This window comes from Protopterus annectens, chromosome 12.part0 (genome assembly GCF_019279795.1).
Source record: "Protopterus annectens isolate FY-2018-M chromosome 12.part0, PAN1.0, whole genome shotgun sequence".
Classification (NCBI taxonomy): Eukaryota; Metazoa; Chordata; order Ceratodontiformes; family Protopteridae; genus Protopterus; species Protopterus annectens.
This window is the reverse complement of record NC_056746.1, coordinates 1,228,340,471-1,228,364,486: the sequence shown is the minus strand read 5'-3', so window position 1 is coordinate 1,228,364,486 and position 24,016 is coordinate 1,228,340,471. Positions and strand designations below refer to the sequence as shown.

The 24,016-nt window shown below is 35.5% G+C and overlaps 1 protein-coding gene across 1 annotated transcript in view; it reads left to right on the top strand.

The window, feature by feature from the left end:
* Positions 1 to 24,016, top strand: part of PTPRT (protein tyrosine phosphatase receptor type T) — a 3,212,182-nt gene that overhangs the window by 1,595,438 nt on the left and 1,592,728 nt on the right. The window contains exons 9-11 of the mRNA XM_044089009.1: positions 10,109 to 10,530; positions 10,856 to 12,526; positions 12,636 to 12,831. Coding sequence (XP_043944944.1) covers positions 10,109 to 10,530; positions 10,856 to 12,526; positions 12,636 to 12,831 — 2,289 coding nt within the window. The remainder of the gene's footprint in view (positions 1 to 10,108; positions 10,531 to 10,855; positions 12,527 to 12,635; positions 12,832 to 24,016) is intronic.

The following is a 24,016-nucleotide window of genomic DNA, read 5'->3' as shown; positions in this document are numbered from 1 at the left end:
ACATAGTTTCACATATTTGATTAAGAAGATTAGGAGTTCAGTGTGTTGTGACATTTTGATGAAATGTCATAAATCCATCTCTCTGAGGCGTGGCCAAGGATGAACACAGGATAGCAGCAGATTTCTTCAGCTCCACCAATTTCATTACACTGACAGGAATTAATTACTTAAAAAATTAATTTTTGAAGTAATTTTCTTTCTAAATATGTTTGTTTTATATAGTTCTTGAACTATATCTAAAAAAGAAAGGAAATCTTAACAATATTCCTGTCAGAAATCACTTTGGAAATTTTCCTGTCAGTTTATCAATCTGAAATGAATTCCAGTAAGACAAATTCTCAAGACTCCAGCATCAAGAAAGAACTTCAGTCTCTGATAATTATAATCCAGCAACTTACTGCTAAGATGGATAAAATGGATACTAAAATAGACACCTTCATAGAAAAAACTACAAAACAAATAGACTTGTTACATATAGACCTGCAACAACAGAAGATCCAGATGACAGGCATAGAAGAAGCTGTGAATGACATGGAAAATAGAATATAAGAAGAGGAAATCAACATTGAGTTTCTGCTGAAACAAAATACACATTTACAAACAAAGCTGGATGACCTGGAAAATAGATCTAGGCAATAACATTAGGATTTTTGGACTGCCAGAAAATATTGAAGGTAACAATATTACTTCTTTTTTAACAACATGGCTCCCTAAAACTTTAGACTTACCAGAAGCATTCTCTTTTGGTATCGAAAGAGCACATATATCTATAGCTAATACTAACTCTAACAAAACTATCCTAGATCAGTTATAGTTAGATTTCTATCATCTTTGATAAAGAGATGGTTCTTAAATCTGCTTGGGCTAAAGCTCCTGTTAAGATTAATGAGACAACTGTGCGTTTTGACAATGACTATTCTTCCATGGTAATAGCTAAAAGAAAAGTTTTTCTGCCACTAATAAGGGAGCTTAAAAAAGCACAGTTTAAAACATACCTTCTGTTTCCTGCCAAGCTTAAAATCTTCCTTCCTGATGGTCCTAAAATTTTCGATGACTTAGACTCTGCTTTACTGTTTATCAATAAAGAAGATTTTGGATAAAATAGAGGAAATGGAATGGGCTAGTCCTTCATTAAAGAAACTGGCAACTGAAACTTCGTGGAAGACTTCAGAGAAGAAGAAGAGACTAAAAAACAAATGATTTGTTCTATGTTTTTTTTCTCTCATCATTTTATTTCATTATTAATCTTTTTAAATATAGTTCCTGCATTTCCAAGAAGCCACAAATATTTGAAAAAGATTTAATCAAAGTTATTCTCTGTGTGCAAAGAAATGTTTTGTTTCATAACTAGTCAAAATATCTGGAGATTTAATGGCAAGCTGTGATTCAACTTGTTTCTCTTTCTGAAAAGGAGAAGTAAGGTCAGTAATTTGATACATTTTTTTTCTTTATCTTTTTTTCTTCTTCTCCTTTTCTTCTTTTCTTTGTTTAAACAATGACATTCTATTTAGATTATGTAGTGGGTAAAGGGTGGGGCAGGGCAGGGAGAGAAGAGTAATGAAAATATGATTAATAGAATAATAACATATTTATTCCTTGTAAAAAGTTTATATGTTCTTCAAATGCTATTCCTAATTATACTTTCTTGATTATACTGCTTATGCTTGTTTGTAAATAATCTGTCATGCTTTAACTAATAATAATTAGAACTAAATAATAGTAAATAATATGTTTTATTTTTAACTCTATTAATATAAACAGTAAGTAATATTCCATTGTATATACTTCTTATAGCTTTCTCTTACATTTTTTTTTTATTTCTGCCTTACACCCTTTTACTTTCTACTCTCTTTTTCTTTTCTTTATTAATATATAGAAATGCTTTTGATCATATAGACACAGTAAATAATAAGATTTGCATAAAAATTGAGTTGGGACAAAAATATTGAGTTTTATTACTTATTAATAATTTTGGGCTTAATTTCACTTACATAGAGGCTGTAATAACCTGTAAAATACTTTGTGAAAGTTTTGTCATGTTTAGATGCATTTACACTGCTAAATGAATGTTTGTCACTAGTTTTTAATAAGTTTCCCGCCAAAATGTTAAGAGAGACAATCTGGGATGTGGGCTGTCTCATGCACAGTGTCCATGAGCTACTTCAAAAGCTTCAACTCTCAGAATTCTCACAGAGAAGCTGAAAGCAGCCAGTCTCACCTTTGACCTAGATATCACACTGACACATCACAGATTCAGGAATGTCACTCTACCAGGAAATAGAAATGACACAAATGCGACTATGTGAAGGAAAATGAACTCTTTAACATCTAAATGTGAGTTATTTTATATAATTACTTAAATATCTATGTTATAATTCATAAAATATGTCAGTTATAATGAGTTTAAATGATACAGTTTCTTGTAGTAAGTAAATGTCTTATTTTAGAAGGCATAGAAAATGAAACATTTATTCAAGTGTTTTTGAAAATCTACTTAACAGCAGCTTAATAATCTGTGTTAAAAACTTATGTTCCAAACATATACATTACTATAACTCATTTAATTCATCTGATTGACAAGCATAAATAATTTTATAACTCTATTCTGGAAGAAATTGTCATGTGATATATTTTAAAGCAGTAGTATAGCATGGTTGTAAAATCTGGTTACTGAGATGTGTTTGCTGTGCATTATTTTGTATAAAGCAGACAGATTTATTGTAGGGACAGCAAGTAAGATGGTGCTCGGCAAGGACACAACTCAGTGAGATCAGATATATATATATGTGTGTGTGTGTGTGTGTGTGTGTGTGTGTGTGTATATATATATATATATATATGTGTGTGTGTGTGTGTGTGTGTGTGTGTGTGTGTGTATATGTATATAAGTGTTTCTGAGAATCTGCATAACTATGCAGTATGATTTATAACAATTTCTATGAATACAATATTTTATTCTATTGACAATAATGAGTTTGAGTAAATGCTCATATACAAGCAATTCAAGGTTTTTTTTGGAAGCTGTTAATTGCATTTACATGACAGAAAATAGATGCATCTTAATATATGTAATGTCTGAATCATATTAGCCATTTTGATTTAAATGAATGTTAGAACTTATTTTTCTCTCCTCTTGATTTCTAACATCAAGATTATTTGAATGCTATTTGAATACAAGTGTTTTATATTACATGGATGTATATAGTAGTATGAACAGTTTAAAAAAAAAAAGTTTATTTTAGTTTATATGATGCTGTTTTACCAAATGTGTAGTCTTGTCTTGCTAGATAATTGAATTGAAAACTGTTAACCTCAGTTAAATATAACTAGTATTAAATTGATAAGGTGGTAGCTGAGGTACTGCTGCTTAGGGTAGGGGGTTAACTTGAGTGGTAAATACTACTCTAAGTTGGAGTTTAGAACTCCAGGCTGGATGCAAGGTTTAATCCTTACATTATTTTCACTTGTTCATTGTTATTTGTATATAGTTTTGACATCCACAATATATTTTGTACATTCATTGTCACTACAAACAAAATTGAATCCTATACGAAATCCCATAAGAGATTCAATAAATACAGCTATATTTAAAGGTACACCTAAAGGAGGAGATGTAACATTACTTATCTTGTTATTTTGATCATAAGATTCTTACGTTTTAAAAATGCCAAATGACATCTTTAAAAGGAATTTCTTTAAACATTAATGGATTGAATAATCCATGTAAAAGGGCAAGCCTAATAAGATACATTAATTTACATAAGGCTAACTTAGTCTTCCTGCAAGAAACCCATCTCTTGAAAAAAAGATATTGATAAACTAGCCACAAACAAATATACAGTATTGGTTAGTTCAGAGCACACTCAGAAAAAAAGAGGAGTGGCTATTTTATGGAATAAAAGTATGCCCATTCCAAAAACCATTAAGTCTTATCAGGATGACAAAGGAATGTTTTGTATGGTTACAATACAAATTAATGGGAAGACTTACACTTTAATTAACGTATATTGGATACCTGGAATTGGTATTAATACAGTGAAACATCATCTTGATAAGATCATATCATTCTCTATAGAAGATATTATTTTAGCTGGTGACTTTAATTGTATACTACATGAAAGTGATACTACCACTATATGGAAAAGAAGAATTATATCTAATGCAAAACATTTAAATGATTTTGCTAATTCTTATCATTTGAATGATATTAATAATCAGATAGATTCAAAATCATTACCATACACCTTTTTTTCTAACAGATACAAAACTTATTCAAAAATAGATAGGGTCTTTATTTCTAACCAGATGGTAACAGATTTAATTAATTCCAAAATCATTTAATGTCCTATATCTGATAATAATTCAATTGTTTTTGAATTCATGATAAAAAATACTCATAATGTTCAGATCAAAAGAATACCAGCATACTTAACTCAACTAAAAGACTATAAAGAATATATACTTTCAGAAGTAAAACATTTTTTAGACATAAATAATACTCCTGAAGTCTCCATTGTTTATGTTTGGGATGCCTTAAAATCATATCTATATGGACAAAGTATCAGATGGTATAATAATAAAAGGAAATCTTGGGATAAGGAATTGTTAGATATTCAAAGTAAATTAGACTCTTATAAACATAATAATAAAGAAAATATTATGGACAAGAAAGTTATTGAAGAAATTAACAAACTAAATGAGAAATACAAAGAAATTTTAACTCATAAAGTTAAAATAACTTTAGAAAAATACAAGTTTTTGTCTTATTCAATAAGCCCCAAATACTTACATAGACTTAAAAATAAAACAAAAAGGTTGAATAGACAAAACCATATCAAAGAAATCTTTTCTCTAAGGAAAAAGAAGAATGTTTCTAGTATACCAGAAATACTAGATGAATTTAGAAATCACTTTCACAAAATTAACCATAATAACATTAACATGGAACCTAAAGATAAAATAAAGGAGTTTATAACCACAAACATGAATAAAAAGCTTAATAAACAACAGATTAAACTATTGGATAAGAGTATTTCATATACAGAAGTTATTACACAAATAAATAAGCTTAAATCAAACAAAGCACCGGGTAATGATGGTATTATACCAGAGATATATAAAATCCTTTCTAAAAGTACATATTCATTAATACATAAGGTTTTTATTTTGGCCCAAACTGAGTTAATAACCCCCCCATCTTGGCAATATACATTTATTTCGCCAATTTTAAAACCTAACAAAGATCCAACTAGATGTTCTTCATATCGGCCCATCTCATTACTTAATGTTGATTATAAAATATTTATGAGTATTTTTGCTGATAGATTGAAGGCAATCATTCCCGGCATTATAGATATAGATCAGACAGGCTTCATTGTAAATAGAAATACTTTTGATAATATAAGAAGAACTTTAACATTAATAGATTTTGCAAATAGGAAAAAGAAAGATTTAACACTTATTAGTCTTGATATAAGTTCAGCATTTGATTCAGTAAGTTGGGACTATCTGTTTACCTTAATGAAGTGCACAGACTTCTCAGATGCATTTGTAAATCTAATTGAGCATTTATACAAAGGAACGTTGGCTTATATTAAGGTAGGAACATATGTTTCACAAAAAATACCCATTCTTAAAGGTACAAAACAAGGATGTCCACTTTCTCCACTATTATTCACTTTAGTAATGGAGCCTTGGGCTAATTTGATCAGAAACAGTACTGACATAGAGGGTTTTGAAATAGATGAAAATACAACATCCAAAATTCAACTTTTTGCAGATGATGTTCTAATTACATCAGCAGGATCTAATTCTTCTATGCAGTCTCTATTTGATAACATTAAAAGTCCACAAACTCATAAACGGTAACCGGAACACATAGGCTTCACAGATATCCAAGATAAAAGCTTTCAAGATAAAATATATGACCGAAGACTCATATAAAAACAACGAACGTTCTTTATTCAGGTACAGTTAGCGCTTTCACCTCCTTGGCTTCATCAGACTGCATCAAGACCACATATCACAGTCCTTTATATATTGCATTCAATTAATTAACCCCCTAGCGTTTGAACATTTGCCTCCATTTAAAGACTAATAAAATAATTACATACTCAATTAAAATAAAATGACTTAGTACAAAAACATTATAAATGCAGCAAAATAGCATATCCTACCATCTATTTATAAAGCTGTATAACTATAAAATATAAACATATAATACATAAAATACATGGAATATCAACTATCAGTGCACATATATATGTATATTGTATATGTTGCAATAAATAAATAAATAAATAAATGCATGTGTGGAACATTAAGACTCTATCTATCATATAGTCAGTGCGCACATGCTGTTCATTTCATAATCCCTTTTTTCAATCTGCGTTTTTTTAATATAGTTTGTAAACTAGTCTTATCATTAAGGCCGGGTGGGCTGTCTGCTCTCAGACGTAAAATCCATCTAAGTTCTAACTCTAAAGTAAAATTCTCCAAATCCCCACCTCTAAGATTGTTCTTAATGTGTTGTATTACGCAGAAAGTAAATTTGTGTGAAGGGCCTGCTTCTATACAGTGCCTGGCCAGGGCGTTGTGTTCCTGTTTGGTTCTAATATGATTTAAATGTTCCCTTATCCGGACTCTAAATTCCCTGTTCGTCTTTCCAATATAAAACGCAGTGCATGCATCACACTGGACCAAATATACCACATTAACACTCCTGCAATCAGTACCTGTCATGAAAAAGAATTCCTTTTCTATATTGGGGGGCTGGAAAGAATAATTCATATTAATGTAACTACACTGGTTGCATTTACCACACGGGATGGTGTTATAGGTCCTCATTCTCTGTTCTGGGGTGGATTTATGGCAAAGCAACCTCTTCAGGTTCTTTTTATTCTTATATTTGAATCTAGGTCTGTTCCCTACTAATTGCACAATCTCTTCATCTGCCTCCAGTATATCCCATCATTCTTGAATAATTCTCCTAACATTACTTACATCCGTAGTATAATAGATGGGTATACTTAAATTCTTAGGGGTACTACTGGAACCCCTTTCATTTGACACATGTTCCTTGTAATTATAACTGCTAGAAAAATACGGGCAGGCTATGGTGTCCCTTAATTTAACAGCGGTCTCAATGGCTTTCTCAATTTCACTACTATCATATGACCTATTATGCAGCCTCTGACTAAGTCCATCCAACTCATCCCTAAAACCCTGAAGGGTAGGGTTCAGTCTGGATGCTCTCATGGATTGGCCCAAGGCTACATTGGCAAAAACATGCATGGGATGCATGCTATCTCTGTGTAGGAGTGTGTTCCTGTAACAATTCTTCCTGTGAACAGAAGTGTTCACAATCCCATTGCTCAACCTCATGATATTCACATCCAAAAATGAAACAAAATCTCTGGATGAACTAGAGCTAAACTTTAAAAAGTCCACAGAGTTGTTCAAAAAACTTTCAAACTCCTTCAACTCAATCTCATTCCCTCTCCAGACCAAAAAGAGGTAATCTACGAACCTCTTATAGAAGCTGACATGCTTCGTAAATAAATCAGAGACAAATAGTTGTTCATTCTCCCAATCTGCCATTACAATGTTGGCGTAGCTATTGGCACAGCTGGTGCCCATAGCTACGCCATCATTCTGTAAATAAATGTCCCTATCAAAAATAAAGACATTATTTTCCAAGATGGTTTCTAAGAAAAGTGCCATTAAATCCACCAATCTACTATCCAAAGATGTATACTTCTTCAAGTAATTCATAACCCATGCAACTCCTCTATCATTAGGTATAGCTGTGAATAAGCTATTAACATCAAATGTAACAAAAATATATTCATCAGCCTCATCCAACTTAGTGATATATTCATAAAATTCCAGCAAAAATTCCTTGCTGTCCTTTAAAATACAGGGATTCTCTTCTACCACAGGTCTTAAGTAGTATTCAACGAACAGGGAAAAAGGTTCCGTCAGCCAACCTTGCCCCGAGACTATGGGTCTCATCGGGGGGTCGTGCAGTTCTTTATGTACTTTTGGGAGGCCCTTTAGCACTGGTATCAAAGGGTTCTCCACTCTCAAATAACAAGATGCGTTCTTATCAATCACATTGCTTTTTAATAAATCATCAATCATAGCATGTACCCTAAAAACTTTCATCACAACATCTTCTTTTCGCAATTTACTATAGGTCTTGGTGTCGCATAATAACTGATTTACATTCTCCTTATAGTGTTCACTATCCATTATCACAATGGACCCACCTTTATCCGCAGAAGTAATAATGATGGAATTGTCATTCTTTAAGTTATCTAATGCTCATTTCTGTGCCAAGTTTAAGTTGTTCCTATTATAAAACTTCTTACCGGCTTTGTTCCTATCATTATAATACTTATACAAGTCATTTTCAATCAACCTAGAAAAAGTTTCTAACACAGGATGTAATAAGGGAACGTATGTGCTAGTAGGTTTAAAAACCTGTGATGCTGCACCTACATCGTTACAGCCATAGTCTAACTTAAGCTGGACATTTCGTATGAACAACTTGACATCAATAATGGAATCAGAAATTTCACTTTTCTGACTGGGAATAAAGTTTAACCCTCTATTGAGTACCTGTTCTTCGCACCCACTCAGCTGTCTCCGGGACAAATTTATCACAATGGATTCAATTTCTTCCCCCACATTTTCTTCAGTGTCGGTCCTTCCACCTCTGCATCCAGGGTCTTTCGTTTCTGTCAACCCCGACTCATGGACCGAGTCCTCCCTCTGAATTGAGGTGTCTGTATAGGGAAAGGGGTAGTTAAAGTGTTAAAACTCCCATCCCCATAATGATTAACTATATTTTTACTCCTGTTGGTAGTAACTGTCTTGTTACCTACTTCAATAACCTCATTACCAACATGCTCCTGTGTTGCATTACTGTCTTGCATAACAGGAACTGAACCACTAGCTAAACTAGTCTGTTTGATATTACTATTAACAATAACCGGATATAAATTGCAATTGTTAACATCTTCACAAACATTAGTGTTAATATTATGCACAGACACATCAGGTACTGTTGTACTGTTGACATTAGGTATAACCAGTCCCCCAGTCACCTTGTCCTTTACAGTGTCTTTTAAATTAACAGTCACATTCTTTCTTTCATCATTCAAATTATTCCCTGTTCTCGGCCAAGAGAAAACTTGGCCCAATCTAAAATCATTTATATCTCGTTCAATTTTGGTCTTTTTTATGTCCAGTAACCATCGCTCAAATAAAGAAACATTGTCCATCAATTTATTAATCCCCACACCAGCTTTAGGGAATGAGTACTTAGAAACAATTAGTTCATACATCCTAGTTACTTTACTCCTCAACGCCTCTTCCTCCGGTTTGTGAAAGTCTATTAACAGCTTCATATAGCTAAAGCTGAGTTCCATATTTAACTTTTGCCACCGTAGTAGCAAATCAGGAAAAAGATTACCTGATGTCGGCATCTTCAAAACTCGGAGACCACGGGGAATAATCCGCTTTTTCAAACAGGCCTCGAAATGCTGTCTTTGCAGCTGTAGCTTCTTTAACTTAATCACTTCCATTTCCAGCTCCTTCAACTTATCCGATAGCGCCAGCAACTCCACCGCTTTATCCCCTTCGGATCCACGCTTCTCTTCAGGCTCATAAAGAAGTAACAGGTTTTCCTCTCCAGCTACGCACTCACGAAACTTCACCATACTATCACTGGGTCGTGATGTCACTTCCGGTGTGAACGCCAATTCTATATCATCTCCTCCTATAAACGCCATGCCCTCTGCCTGCAGCAAATAAACCAGGAAAACACCAAGAACAATAATAACGTAGCCCCAGGCGAGTAGCGTGTCCGTTACCACGTAATAAGATATATTAAAAGTCCACAAACTCATAAACGGTAAGAAGATGCCGACATCAGGTAATCTTTTTCCTGATTTGCTACTACGGTGGCAAAAGTTAAATATGGAACTCAGCTTCAGCTATATGAAGCTGTTAATAGACTTTCACAAACCGGAGGAAGAGGCGTTGAGGAGTAAAGTAACTAGGATGTATGAACTAATTATTTCTAAATACTCATTCCCTAAAGCTGGTGTGGGGATTAATAAATTGATGGACAATGTTTCTTTATTTGAGCGACGGTTACTGGACATAAAAAAGACCAAAATTGAACGAGATATAAATGATTTTAGATTGGGCCAAGTTTTCTCTTGGCCGAGAACAGGGAATAATTTGAATGATGAAAGAAAGAATGTGACTGTTAATTTAAAAGACACTGTAAAGGACAAGGTGACTGGGGGACTGGTTATACCTAATGTCAACAGTACAACAGTACCTGATGTGTCTGTGCATAATATTAACACTAATGTTTGTGAAGATGTTAACAATTGCAATTTATATCCGGTTATTGTTAATAGTAATATCAAACAGACTAGTTTAGCTAGTGGTTCAGTTCCTGTTATGCAAGACAGTAATGCAACACAGGAGCATGTTGGTAATGAGGTTATTGAAGTAGGTAACAAGACAGTTACTACCAACAGGAGTAAAAATATAGTTAATCATTATGGGGATGGGAGTTTTAACACTTTAACTACCCCTTTCCCTATACAGACACCTCAATTCAGAGGGAGGACTCGGTCCATGAGTCGGGGTTGACAGAAACGAAAGACCCTGGATGCAGAGGTGGAAGGACCGACACTGAAGAAAATGTGGGGGAAGAAATTGAATCCAGTCCCGGAGACAGTTGAGTGGGTGCGAAGAACAAGTACTCAATAGAGGGTTAAACTTTATTCCCAGTCAGAAAAGTGAAATTTCTGATTCCATTATTGATGTCAAGTTGTTCATACGAAATGTCCAGCTTAAGTTAGACTATGGCTGTAACGATGTAGGTGCAGCATCACAGGTTTTTAAACCTACTAGCACATACGTTCCCTTATTACATCCTGTGTTAGAAACTTTTTCTAGGTTGATTGAAAATGACTTGTATAAGTATTATAATGATAGGAACAAAGCCGGTAAGAAGTTTTATAATAGGAACAACTTAAACTTGGCACATAAACGAGCATTAGATAACTTAAAGAATGACAATTCCATCATTATTACTTCTGTGGATAAAGGTGGGTCCATTGTGATAATGGATAGTGAACACTATAAGGAGAATGTAAATCAGTTATTATGCGACACCAAGGCCTATAGTAAATTGCGAAAAGAAGATGTTGTGATGAAAGTTTTTAGGGTACATGCTATGATTGATGATTTATTAAAAAGCAATGTGATTGATAAGAACGCATCTTGTTATTTGAGAGTGGAGAACCCTTTGATACCAGTGCTAAAGGGCCTCCCAAAAGTACATAAAGAACTGCACGACCCCCCGATGAGACCCATAGTCTCGGGGCAAGGTTGGCTGACGGAACCTTTTTTCCTGTTCGTTGAATACTACTTAAGACCTGTGGTAGAAGATAATCCCTGTATTTTAAAGGACAGCAAGGAATTTTTGCTGGAATTTTATGAATATATCACTAAGTTGGATGAGGCTGATGAATATATTTTTGTTACATTTGATGTTAATAGCTTATTCACAGCTATACCTAATGATAGAGGAGTTGCATGGGTTATGAATTACTTGAAGAAGTATACATCTTTGGATAGTAGATTGGTGGATTTAATGGCACTTTTCTTAGAAACCAACTTGGAAAATAATGTCTTTATTTTTGATAGGGACATTTATTTACAGAATGATGGAGTGGCTCTGGGCACCAGCTGTGCCAATAGCTACGCCAACATTGTAATGGCAGATTGGGAGAATGAACAACTATTTGTCTCTGATTTATTTACGAAGCATGTCAGTTTCTATAAGAGGTTCGTAGATGACCTCTTTTTGGTCTGGAGAGGGAATGAGATTGAGTTGAAGGAGTTTGAAAGTTTTTTGAACAACTCTGTGGACTTTTTAAAGTTTAGCTCTAGTTCATCCAGAGATTTTGTTTCATTTTTGGATGTGAATATCATGAGGTTGAGCAATGGGATTGTGAACACTTCTGTTCACAGGAAGAATTGTTACAGGAACACACTCCTACACAGAGATAGCATGCATCCCATGCATGTTTTTGCCAATGTAGCCTTGGGCCAATCCATGAGAGCATCCAGACTGAACCCTACCCTTCAGGGTTTTAGGGATGAGTTGGATGGACTTAGTCAGAGGCTGCATAATAGGTCATATGATAGGAGTGAAATTGAGAAAGCCATTGAGACCGCTGTTAAATTAAGGGACACCATAGCCTGCCCGTATTTTTCTAGCAGTTATAATTACAAGGAACATGTGTCAAATGAAAGGGGTTCCAGTAGTACCCCTAAGAATTTAAGTATACCCATCTATTATACTACGGATGTAAGTAATGTTAGGAGAATTATTCAAGAACGATGGGATATACTGGAGGCAGATGAAGAGATTGTGCAATTAGTAGGGAACAGACCTAGATTCAAATATAAGAATAAAAAAGAACCTGAAGAGGTTGCTTTGCCATAAATCCACCCCAGAACAGAGAATGAGGACCTATAACACCATCCCGTGTGGTAAATGCAACCAGTGTAGTTACATTAATATGAATTATTCTTTCCAGCCCCCTAATATAGAAAAGGAATTCTTTTTCATGACAGGTACTGATTGCAGGAGTGTTAATGTGGTATATTTGGACCAGTGTGATGCATGCACTGCGTTTGATATTGGAAAGATGAACAGGGAATTTAGAGTCCGGATAAGGGAACATTTAAATCATATTAGAACCAAACAGGAACACAACGCCCTGGCCAGGCACTGTATAGAAGCAGGCCCTTCACACAAATTGACTTTCTGCGTAATACAACACATTAAGAACAATCTTAGAGGTGGGGATTTGGAGAATTTTACTTTAGAGTTAGAACTTAGATGGATTTTACGTCTGAGAGCAGACAGCCCACCCGGCCTTAATGATAAGACTAGTTTACAAACTATATTAAAAAAACGCAGATTGAAAAAAGGGATTATGAAATGAACAGCATGTGCACACTGACTATATGATAGATAGAGTCTTAATGTTCCACACATGCATTTATTTATTTTTTTATTTATTGCAACATATACAATATACATTTATATGTGCACTGATAGTTGATATTCCATGTATTTTATGTATTATATGTTTATATTTTATAGTTATACAGCTTTATAAATAGATGGTAGGATATGCTATTTTGCTGCATTTATAATGTTTTTGTACTAAGTCATTTTATTTTAATTGAGTATGTAATTATTTTATTAGTCTTTAAATGGAGGCAAATGTTCAAACGCTAGGGGGTTAATTAATTGAATGCAATATATAAAGGACTGTGATATGTGGTCTTGATGCAGTCTGATGAAGCCAAGGAAGTGAAAGCGCTAACTGTACCTGAATAAAGAACGTTCGTTGTTTTTATATGAGTCTTCGGTCATATATTTTATCTTGAAAGCTTTTATCTTGGATATCTGTGAAGCCTATGTGTTCCGGTTACCGTTTATGAGTTTGTGGACTTTTAATATATCTTATTACGTGGTAACGGACACGCTACTCGCCTGGGGCTATGTTATTATTGTTCTTGGTCTATTTGATAACATGATGAATTTTAAAAGTATTTCTGGTTTAATATTCAATGAAGAAAAAACTAAAATACTACCTATATATACACGAAAAAATATTCTCATTAGTGATTTTACTAAATATGTACCCAATTCAGGTCAGATAACTTATTTAGGTATAATACTATCTAAAGATATTAAATCTATTATATATAATAATTATAATACCTGTTTTTTTAATATACAAAATCTTTTTAATACCTGGAATAATATGTTTTTTTACTATGGAGGAGTGACTTACAATAATTAAAATGATAATATTCCCCAAGATTTTATACTTAATACAATCAATAATACTTCCACCTACAAAAATAATTATCAAGAAACTGAATACACTAATGTTAAATTTCCTATGGGCACCTAATAGACCTAGGATTGCATTAAAGACACATACTAATGGCTGGTCTCAAGGGGGTATTTTTTTTCCAGACTTTAATTTATATACTATCTCTTCTATTGTAAAAGTTATTACTTTATTAATAGATCAGTCATATGTCACAAAATGGAAAGATTATTGGGAGCTAATTAGTATGCACTTCATGAAAATCTCCTTAACACATAAAAATATGATTGTAAATAACTCTAGGTTATGGTTACTAAAGGAATTTTGTACTTCACCTATTACACCTAAACATATGGTTTGTTACCCATTAAATATTATTATTAGTTATCGTAACTTTATATTCATGCACCCTAAGTCTAGGGAATGGAATTTTATTGTATTCCCTATAATGTATACTCAGGGTATGCTTTTGTCATCTACTTCTGAAGGAACTCATTTAGCTATAGATAATGATCTAAAGTACTGGTATCAGCTGATATCTGATAATAAAGTTAAAAATCTAGATTTCTTAAAACAAGAATTTGATCTAAGAGAAACTTGCTGGTTAGAGGTTCAGACCTTTAGACAACATCTCATTAATAAAATAGATCTAATGTCTATAACAGTTAAAGAATCTATTCCAACACTGATTGATTACTTGATATTAAATTTACAACATAAAGTTTCTGATAAAGGTAAACTTTCATACATACATAAAATTATCAGACAACAAACTTTTTACTGTGTAGATTCATACTGGAATTATTTCACTTCTATTAATGGGGACCCACCAAATCAACAAGATAAACAATATATATTGGAATCGGCTTATAGAACTACATCTTCCATTGTCTGGAGACTTTATACATGGAAATTTTTACATAGATCTTTTTATACACCATTGATGATGAATAAAATAAATAATAAAGATAATTTATGTAAGAGATGTAATGTAGAAATTAATGCTGACTGGGCTCATATGTTTTATGACTGTATACAATTGAAAGAATACTAGAAGTCAATTAATGAATTTTTGCAGGCTCATTTTACAGATAATTTCATTATTTCTAAATCTCTTATATTATTCAACACACCTGTACCTCAAAGTGTTAAAAAGGTTAAGCTTCCCTTGTTATGGTCTATTCTAGCAGTGGCTAGGAAAATAATAACTAGAAATTGGATTTCAGATACACCTCCTTCGTTCAGTGAATTTAAAAATGTTATGAATATAGTGTGCCATATGGAAATAAACACAATTAGGACAAGAACAAATAGAAAAACATCTTATTATATTGTATGGGATAATTTACAAAATTTGTTAAAAAAATTTTAATTTCAATAGCATGGTATTTTAGTTTAATTGATCTGATTGTAGTGGATGTCTTTGTAAATACTTTAGTTGTTTTGTTGAATATTATAATACCTATTTTTAATTACTGGTATAAAATTGTTATGATATTTCTCTTATATGTTAAAACAATAAACCTGTTTTGAAAAAAATAAATCCATCTCTCTCTCTCTCTTTTATTTATATATATATATATATATATATATATATATATATATTTATATATATCTATAATGTGTGTGGATGTGTGTATGTATACGCACAGACACACTCATATGAATACATATGGATCTGGATTTTTCCATTCAGACGCACTATTGTTTGGTAGATCATTGCAGAGGTTTAAGACTATATGCTACTAGAAAGATGTTGTGCAATTGTCCAGAGCATACCTCTCAACTTGGAAACATCAAAAATCTGGACAAAGGCCCATGAAAAATAGGTACAAATCATTTTGCTGATTAACATAAATTTTGCATACATAATTATGTTACTCCGCCCATTCTGATGGAATTGTGGGATACCAACTTTCAAATGCAAACTGAAAAATCGACGGCCAAAATATGACCCCAGACTCTCCCTGCAGCCATTCCAGTATCCCATTACTTGGTTATTTCACCCCATTTACCATAAACACTGTAATGTGCATACTGCTTTACTTCTACAATGATATGGATTTTATTTTACATTTTATAGCACAAACACTAATAGATGTCAGCTAAACAAAGCAATACAGTCTCACAATGAAAATAGACTTGGCATTAAAACTTCTCTGCCCTTGAAACTCACATTCACTGAAACAACATTGAAACCCACATCCAAAGAAAATGCATCTGGCCAGTGGCGGATAAAAATTACCTTTGGGCTGTTTTTACATCTTCGTAGGCCCCTTGCACACACAACATACATGTGTTTTTTGATGTATCTTCCTGACTGTATTAAATTATATTCCTTTTATAATGCAGCAAACTTGTTAGACTGTTTTAAATTTGTTTTGAACATTTTTCCAGTAAGCAGTGAAACAAAATGCATGAACCGATAATGACAAAACTGCCCAATTCAGAACATTTCCATCATCAAAGTCTACTCAAACTTCTACAATCCACCAGTTGAGTATCAGTAAATATGCACAATCTCTGCAGAAGTAAGTCATCTAAATAATTCTACATTAAAGAGATCTGTAACTAATGAAGATGTTGCTGCTAGCAAACAACTTTAAATTTCTTTGTTTCATCTACAAGTAAACTGCCTTCTGTTGCCCTTGAAGAATAAATTGCCTATGTAACATAAAAAAAAATGATGTTAGTAATATTTCAATAGGGAGTGGATGGTAAACTGATAACATGTTCATAGTTACTAGATTGGTAGTACACACAGGAGCAACAGCAATGGTTAATATTGCCAGACAGGACTTAAACGCAGCAAAGTTACACACGCTTGCAAATACACACATGCTGTTACCATTACCTAGAGAATTCTGCAAACTTTCTTACCTAGAGGACTAACTTTAAATTATGCTGCCATTACCTAGAGGACTGCTCATGCACACAATCTCTAGATGCAAAGATAAATGTTTGAACTTATGCAAAGATCTCACAGCAGTAACAGCAAACTTACACATGCTTGCATATACACATTTGCCTCTAAATGCAGTGCTTGCACATACACGTATGTCTTTGAATGCAAAGAGCCATAGAACAAACTTACACACGTGAAAGAGAATGAGAATGCCGGACTTAAAGATGCCAATTAAAATGACAAAATGCAAACTGAATGCCGGACTGCTCAAGCGCAAGAACGCTAAATGAAAAGATAAATGAACTTGTAATGCAGCAACAGGTCGGTCGGTAGTACACACACAGCAGCAACAGCAACGGTTGATGAACTGAATGCCAGACTGGACTTAAATGCAGTGAACTTACACATGCTTGCACATACATATATGCTGCCGCTATTACCTAGAGGACTCTGCAAACTTTCTTACCTAGAGGACTAACTTTAAATTATGCCACCATTGCTGTAACTCTGTTATGTTACCCCATTTCCCTCCAAGTCCAGCAGGTCATAGCTGATGTCACCATGCAAGCCCCTATAGGCTGGTGATGCGTGGTGACATCAACCAAAAATTTGTAGTAGTAAAAAAAAAAAAAGACCGGGAAATTGGAAATTATGGAGGCCACTCCTGAATTTGTGGCACCCCAATATTTTGGCCTCAAAACCAGTAAATGCCAAGCAATTTGGTATGGTTGAGAGGTCTGGTCCAGAGTTTGGTCCTCATGTCCTCCTTTCACCTAAAATGTACCTCTGAACAAGTTTCTTTAACAGATATTGCTCCTGTGCCATCTCTAATTTCTCCAAGTATTTAAGCTTATTGTTTACTACAGTAATAGGAATGGACCTCATTCCTAAGTCAGGTTTTTGCTTCATTCTTTAATGTCTGCAGCCTCCTGTTCTAAGCACCTACAGAGTACCCAAAATGACGTCATCCAATAGTTTTTGTTACTCTGTTGCTAACGATGTTTATGTAACTTGAACGTTCTTTTTCTTTACTCCTTTTGCTCTTACTAGCACTGGAATGATCTGGGTGCACTTATTCCACATCACTGTACTTTCACATCTCAGTATTTTACAACTTTATATCTTTTAGTATGTTTGACCTTAAAGTCACCAAATGTGGCAGTTTCAGTAATCAGTACTGCTTTTGTCCTTTTCTCTTCAAAAACAAAATCTGGTTTTGACTGCAGTGGTGAGGATAAAGCCATGACTGTGGTCCAGGAAACATGAATTTGATTAATGACACAATAAATCAACAGTGCAGGCAGGGAGGATGAGTACATGGGTATGTCCATCACGGGGACTGCATGTACAGGCAGGGATTAGGGGTATGTCCCTCATGGGGACTGCATGCTCAGCAGGGATGATAGGTATGTCCATCATGGAGACTGCATATGCAGGCAGGGAGAAAGGGTATGTCCATCAAGGGGACTGCATCTGCAGGCAGGGATGATGGTTATGTCCATCATGGGGACTAAATGTGCAGCCAGGGACAATTGGTTATCTCCATCATGGGGACTGCATGTCCAGGCAGGGGAGGATGGGTATGTCCATCATAGAGGCTACATATGGAGGCAGGAAGGATGGGTGTGCCCATCATGGGAACTGCAGGTGCAGGCAAGGATGATGGGTATGTCCATCATGGTGACTGCATATGCAGGCAGGGACAGTGGGTGTGTCCATCATATGGACTGCATGTGCAAGCAGGGACAATGGGTATGTCTATCATGGGGACTGCATTTGCAGGCAAGGGTAATGGGTTTGTCCATCATGGGGACTGCATGTGCAGGCAGGGACAACTGGGTATCTCTATCATGGGGACTGCATGTGCAGGCGGAGACAGTGGGTGTGCCTGTCATGTGGACTGCATGGGCAGTCAAGGATGATTGCTATGTCCATCATGGGGATTGCATGTGCAGGCAGGGACAGTGGGTATGTCTATCATGGGGTCTGCATGTGCAGGCAGGGACAATGAGCATGTCCATCATAGGACTGCATGTGATGACAAGGGTGATGGGTATATCCATCATGGGGACTGCATATGCAGGCAGGAAGGATGGGTATGCCCATCATGGGGACCGCATGAGGAGGCAGGGATGATGGGTATGCCCATCATGGGGACTGCATGTGGAGGCAGTGATGATGGGTATGTCCCTCATGGGGACTGCATGTGCAGGGATTATGGGTATGTCCCTCGTGGGGACTGCATGTTCAGGCAGGAATGATGGGTATATCCATCAAGAGGACTGCATATGCAGGCATGGACGATGGATATGCCCATCATGGGGACTGCATGTGCATGCAGGGATGATGGGTATGTCCATCATGGTGACTGCATGTGCATGCAGAGACTATGGTTATATCCATCATGGGGACTGCATGTGCAGGCAGGAGCAATGGGTATGTCCATCCTGGGGACTGCATATGCAGGCAGAGACAATGAGTATGTCCATCATGGGGACTGCATGTGCAGGCAGGGACGATGGGTATGTCCATCATGTTAACTGCATATGCAGGCAGGGAGGATGGGTATGTCCATCATGGGACTGCACATGCAGACAGGGAGGATGGTTATGTCCATCATAGGGACTGCATGTTCAGGCAGGGATGATGGGTATGCCCATCATGGGGACTGCATATGCAGGTGGACAGACCTCTTGGATAATGCATGATGAAGACCAAGGATGAGCAGATAATCAAGGTAGGGATGACAGGACTGTAGCTGAATCAGAACAGAGACAGATAGCAAACAATAAGCCAGCCCATCCCATTGAATGTCCTCTCAAGAAATATGGGTATGTTCAGGTGAGCAGGGGATGTACACATATAAATAAAAAACAAGTGGTGGCTGCATTATAACACTATCTCTGCCTCAGTCATCTCATTGGCTCCAAGCCTGAGTGACAGATAACCTGGGGAATGTTTCTTGGGTAAAGCAGATCAAGTGAGGAGAGGTTCCTGACAACACCTAATGGTCAGCTGTGGGAAGCACAAAATATTAAAAATATATAAAATCTGCTGATTGTTGCTTCTGTCGTCTTAACTGTTGGTAGTAGCTGATCCCAAATCATTATTTCAATAATTATGTCTGGTCCATGGTCTAAGACTCATAGGCTTACTTATACATTATAATATTTACACAGTGTCTTATGTAACAATGTTGGCACATTGTTTATCCTTTCAATATATAGTATTTGAGCCAAATTTCCATCTATCTATCTGTCTGTCTGTCTGTCTATCTGTCTATCTATCTATCTATCTATCTATCTATCTATCAGAAGTTATTTGAGATATAAGAAAATAAAATTATCACCTTTTAAGTATGATGGTTATATTTGCATCACCTACTCAGTCCTCTCTGTCTACAGCTGTCAGTTAAATTGATTGTCTGTTAACTGACATTTATTACCCTTTTTTTAGGGGTAGGAGGTTGGCATAATGGTTAAGGCATAATGGTTAAGGTGTTTTCCTTACAAACATAAGGTGCAGGGTTTGATTCTCACATGGAGTAATTGGCTAGGCTTAAAATGGCCCAGAAGGGCAGTTTGCCTAGTACTAATCTATTAACCTAATCTATGAACTAGCAAATAATTTAATTCATTTTGAACAATATAGTTGAAGTCCTTTTTTCTGTCAGTATATACCCGACCAGAACATACCAGTCATGACTGGTGACTGTAATCTTAGTTGACGTCTAGTCAAGTGATAGCCTGTTTCACCATTCCATTGAAAGTATGTAACTTTTCCTGCAGTGGGGTGACCTTGAAGTAAGTTATATTAAGTACTGCAGTGCAGAGGTCACCTGTTGCATTCCCTTTAATCAGTTATGGAAAATTAATGTTTTGTATGATGAATTTTGACAAGGGGCTCTCTCTAAGTTTCAGGGAAATGTACCATGCCAAATAGAGGAATTCTAGAGGAAAAACTGCCTGGAAGAACAAAGGAAGGACATATATTTTTTTCAGTTATATAATGTAACAAAAAAACAAAGGACAAGTAAATCTTAAGCTGTGCTACTGTTCACATAAATGCTGGAAATGAATATATATATATATATATATATATATATATATATATATATATCTGGTTTACTATGGTTTATGCGAAAGACCTTCTGTCAGCAGAACTACTGCTGAAAATCAGAATGTCGTGCACAAAACATAAATGGATGGGATAGTCGAACACACTTATGCAAATGCAGTAGTGCATTCACATAAGTCTATTTGACTATCTGCACGGAGATCGGGGTACAGTGGGAATTGGAAATTCATCCATATCCCCACTGTAGTGCGATCTCGGTGTTAGAATATATTAGTAAGGCACCCCCCTACAGGGGGGGTCTTGCCCCCCACCAAAACGTGATATGTCGTATAGTAGTCTGAATTACATCAACTCCTATATGGCTATCATGGCATGGTTTTGGCCACAATGTCGACTCAAATATATCCATCATTTGGGTCAACATTGTGGCCAGTCGGAATGTGTGATAGGGTTTACTATTCGTTGTTTCGAATGGCAAATGTTTTGCCGTTCGAACAAACAATAGTAAACCATATATATATATATATATATATATATATATATATATATATATATATATATATATATATATATATATGTATACAGAATAAGTTGCATTTCTCTACTTGTGCAAGAAAGTAAAATTGACACCATATCAGATTGCAATGGGAAGGTAGTGAATGTTAAGGCAGTCAGTTTTATATTATGAATCCGACTTTAATGTTGTGAGTTTAAACACACAAACTGGATTCCCCACAAAAACCCGTGGTGGTGGTGCTGTGGTAGCATTGTCACCTCACAGTAAGACGATGTCCGGTTCGATTCTCAGCTAGAGCATCTTCTGCATGGAGACATCCGTTAATGGGCGTACCTTCATTGAAGGTTGTGCATCAGGCCTGGCAAGCCAGTATGTAAAAATCAACTGCCAATCATTAGCGGACCAGAGTTCGGCTGTGGCGACCCCTAACCAGGAAAAGCCGAAAGACAAACAAAAAGTATTGACAAAAGTATCCATAGGGAGGACACTTTATTTTACAACTGGAAAGGCTGCAGATATATCTCACAAAGAAGATTACTGGCCTCAAACAGATGCCCTACTCAGACCATCTCAGAAAACTCCAGCTTTACTCCTTCACATATCGCCTACTCACAGGCAATCTCTGCCTAACATACAAAGCTATGTCAAACCCAGAGCTGTTGGACATGCTCCTCTTAAAGAAATCCCAATCCCTCCGAGCTACAGGCTCTAGGGACCTAATCCTTGTCACCACAATAAACAGAACATGCTGGAAAGATAAATTCCTGTCCCAGAGACTTTCCGTACTCTGGAACAGACTCTCTATCTATGTCAAACAGAGCTCCTCATTAGCACTCTTCAAGAAAAATCTTGATGATTGGATGGGAAATAGGAAATTCACCCCTGGGATCACTTCTATTGCTTTGCTTGACAGGGGCACAGGAAAATAATTTTCTTGGGTGGCGAAAGCCAGGGTACCTTTTTGGCTAGGATTATATAGGCCCTAGGACCAATAGCCTAGTACCTACCTATGAACCTATGTTCTCTATGCAGAACTGCAAATAGTTTTTAAGATTTTTTTTGTTTAGCATTTTCTCATGGTATTACATACCGCAAATCACAGCATGCTTTGTCAAAGATGCCTGAAAACATAAGCATTAGCCAAATCAAAATCACTGTAGCTAGACTGGTACAATATATATAACCATTTCCAAGAAGTTCTATGATCAGTTTTGTTACATTTTACTTTATGGGTATTCTTTTCTGGTTTGAGTACCCACCACCATATCATAACACATGAAGTACAGAAAACATTTCAACTTTCTAAGGAACGTATTCATCATTCAGGTTGTAAATTACATTGTCATAAATTCAGATTATAAATCATGCCAATGTTTGATCTCTGAGTTAATGGTCAATATGCACACAGTTCCTGAGGCAGTATGTCAAAACCAGTAGAAATTCATTTAACAGTTTTCCTGCTTAATTTGGGTAATGTAGCTCATTTATATAATGTTGCATTCTAAGTCAAAAAGCAGATGTTGCTTGGTCTATTGGAAGGCTGGCTGCAAGGATTTCTGCTGGCCTGTTATACAGAAACTATGTCCACCTTTTTTAACCAACCCAAGTGAGATCACGCTCACCAAGACCAAGTTGAATCCCGCTAGCATATGGTTGAAATTTCAAAGGCAAAAGTTCATGTGCCAAATCAAAAATAAATAAATAAAACATCTCCCATGTCCCAAATGCTGGTGGGAATAACCACAAGAGGAGAGCATAGTGTCCCTTCTCTGCCCATGTGCAGCTATTTCGCAGCTAAATTCTTCCTTTGCTGAGCAGCCTTTCTGATCTTCACTGACATTTTACAACTGCCTTAAAATGACTAAACACTGCTAATGGGCTAATTGTCTCAAATTTAAATGTAGTTTAACAGAAGCTACCTCTGTAATCTTACTTGTCTCTTTTACCCCCATCTGTTTACAGTCCTCCTCTGCAAGAAACACATTATCCAAACATTTCTAATTTAATCCCAAGTTGAATGAATTCTGTTTCTCAATAAAGTGTGCTAACCATGCATTTTCTATTGTCATACCTGTATCTTCCTTTGATCTAGCTTTCGATGGCTTAAAAGCACATATTCCTTTTCACAATGCTTCCAAGGCATGCTTAAGCTGTAAACTATTGGCATTCGTCTGAATACCAACAGCTTTGCATTCCCAACAAAAGAAGCCTGACTTTGTACTGTGCTTTTAAGATATACCTAAGTTGAAGCCATCTTTATTTGCCTGCAAATGATTGCAAAAAGTTCATTATTCCTATCCTAAATTCTTCCATACCTATGGAATTGTGTGTGATGATATCACCCATCTTGTATATTTCTTCTAGTATGAATAGTGGATTGTCTGATACACTATATAAGGGTTTGACCATCTCACAAACCTACACTTAACATTGCATTCTGTTGCTAACATGGTTTGGGACCTCTACCTCCTACATATTGTATCAGTGGCTAGAAAATATTGGATAGAACTTCCTGCAAATAACAGGAAATGCTGCTCTATAGACCACCTCTCTAACATCTGCTTGTGC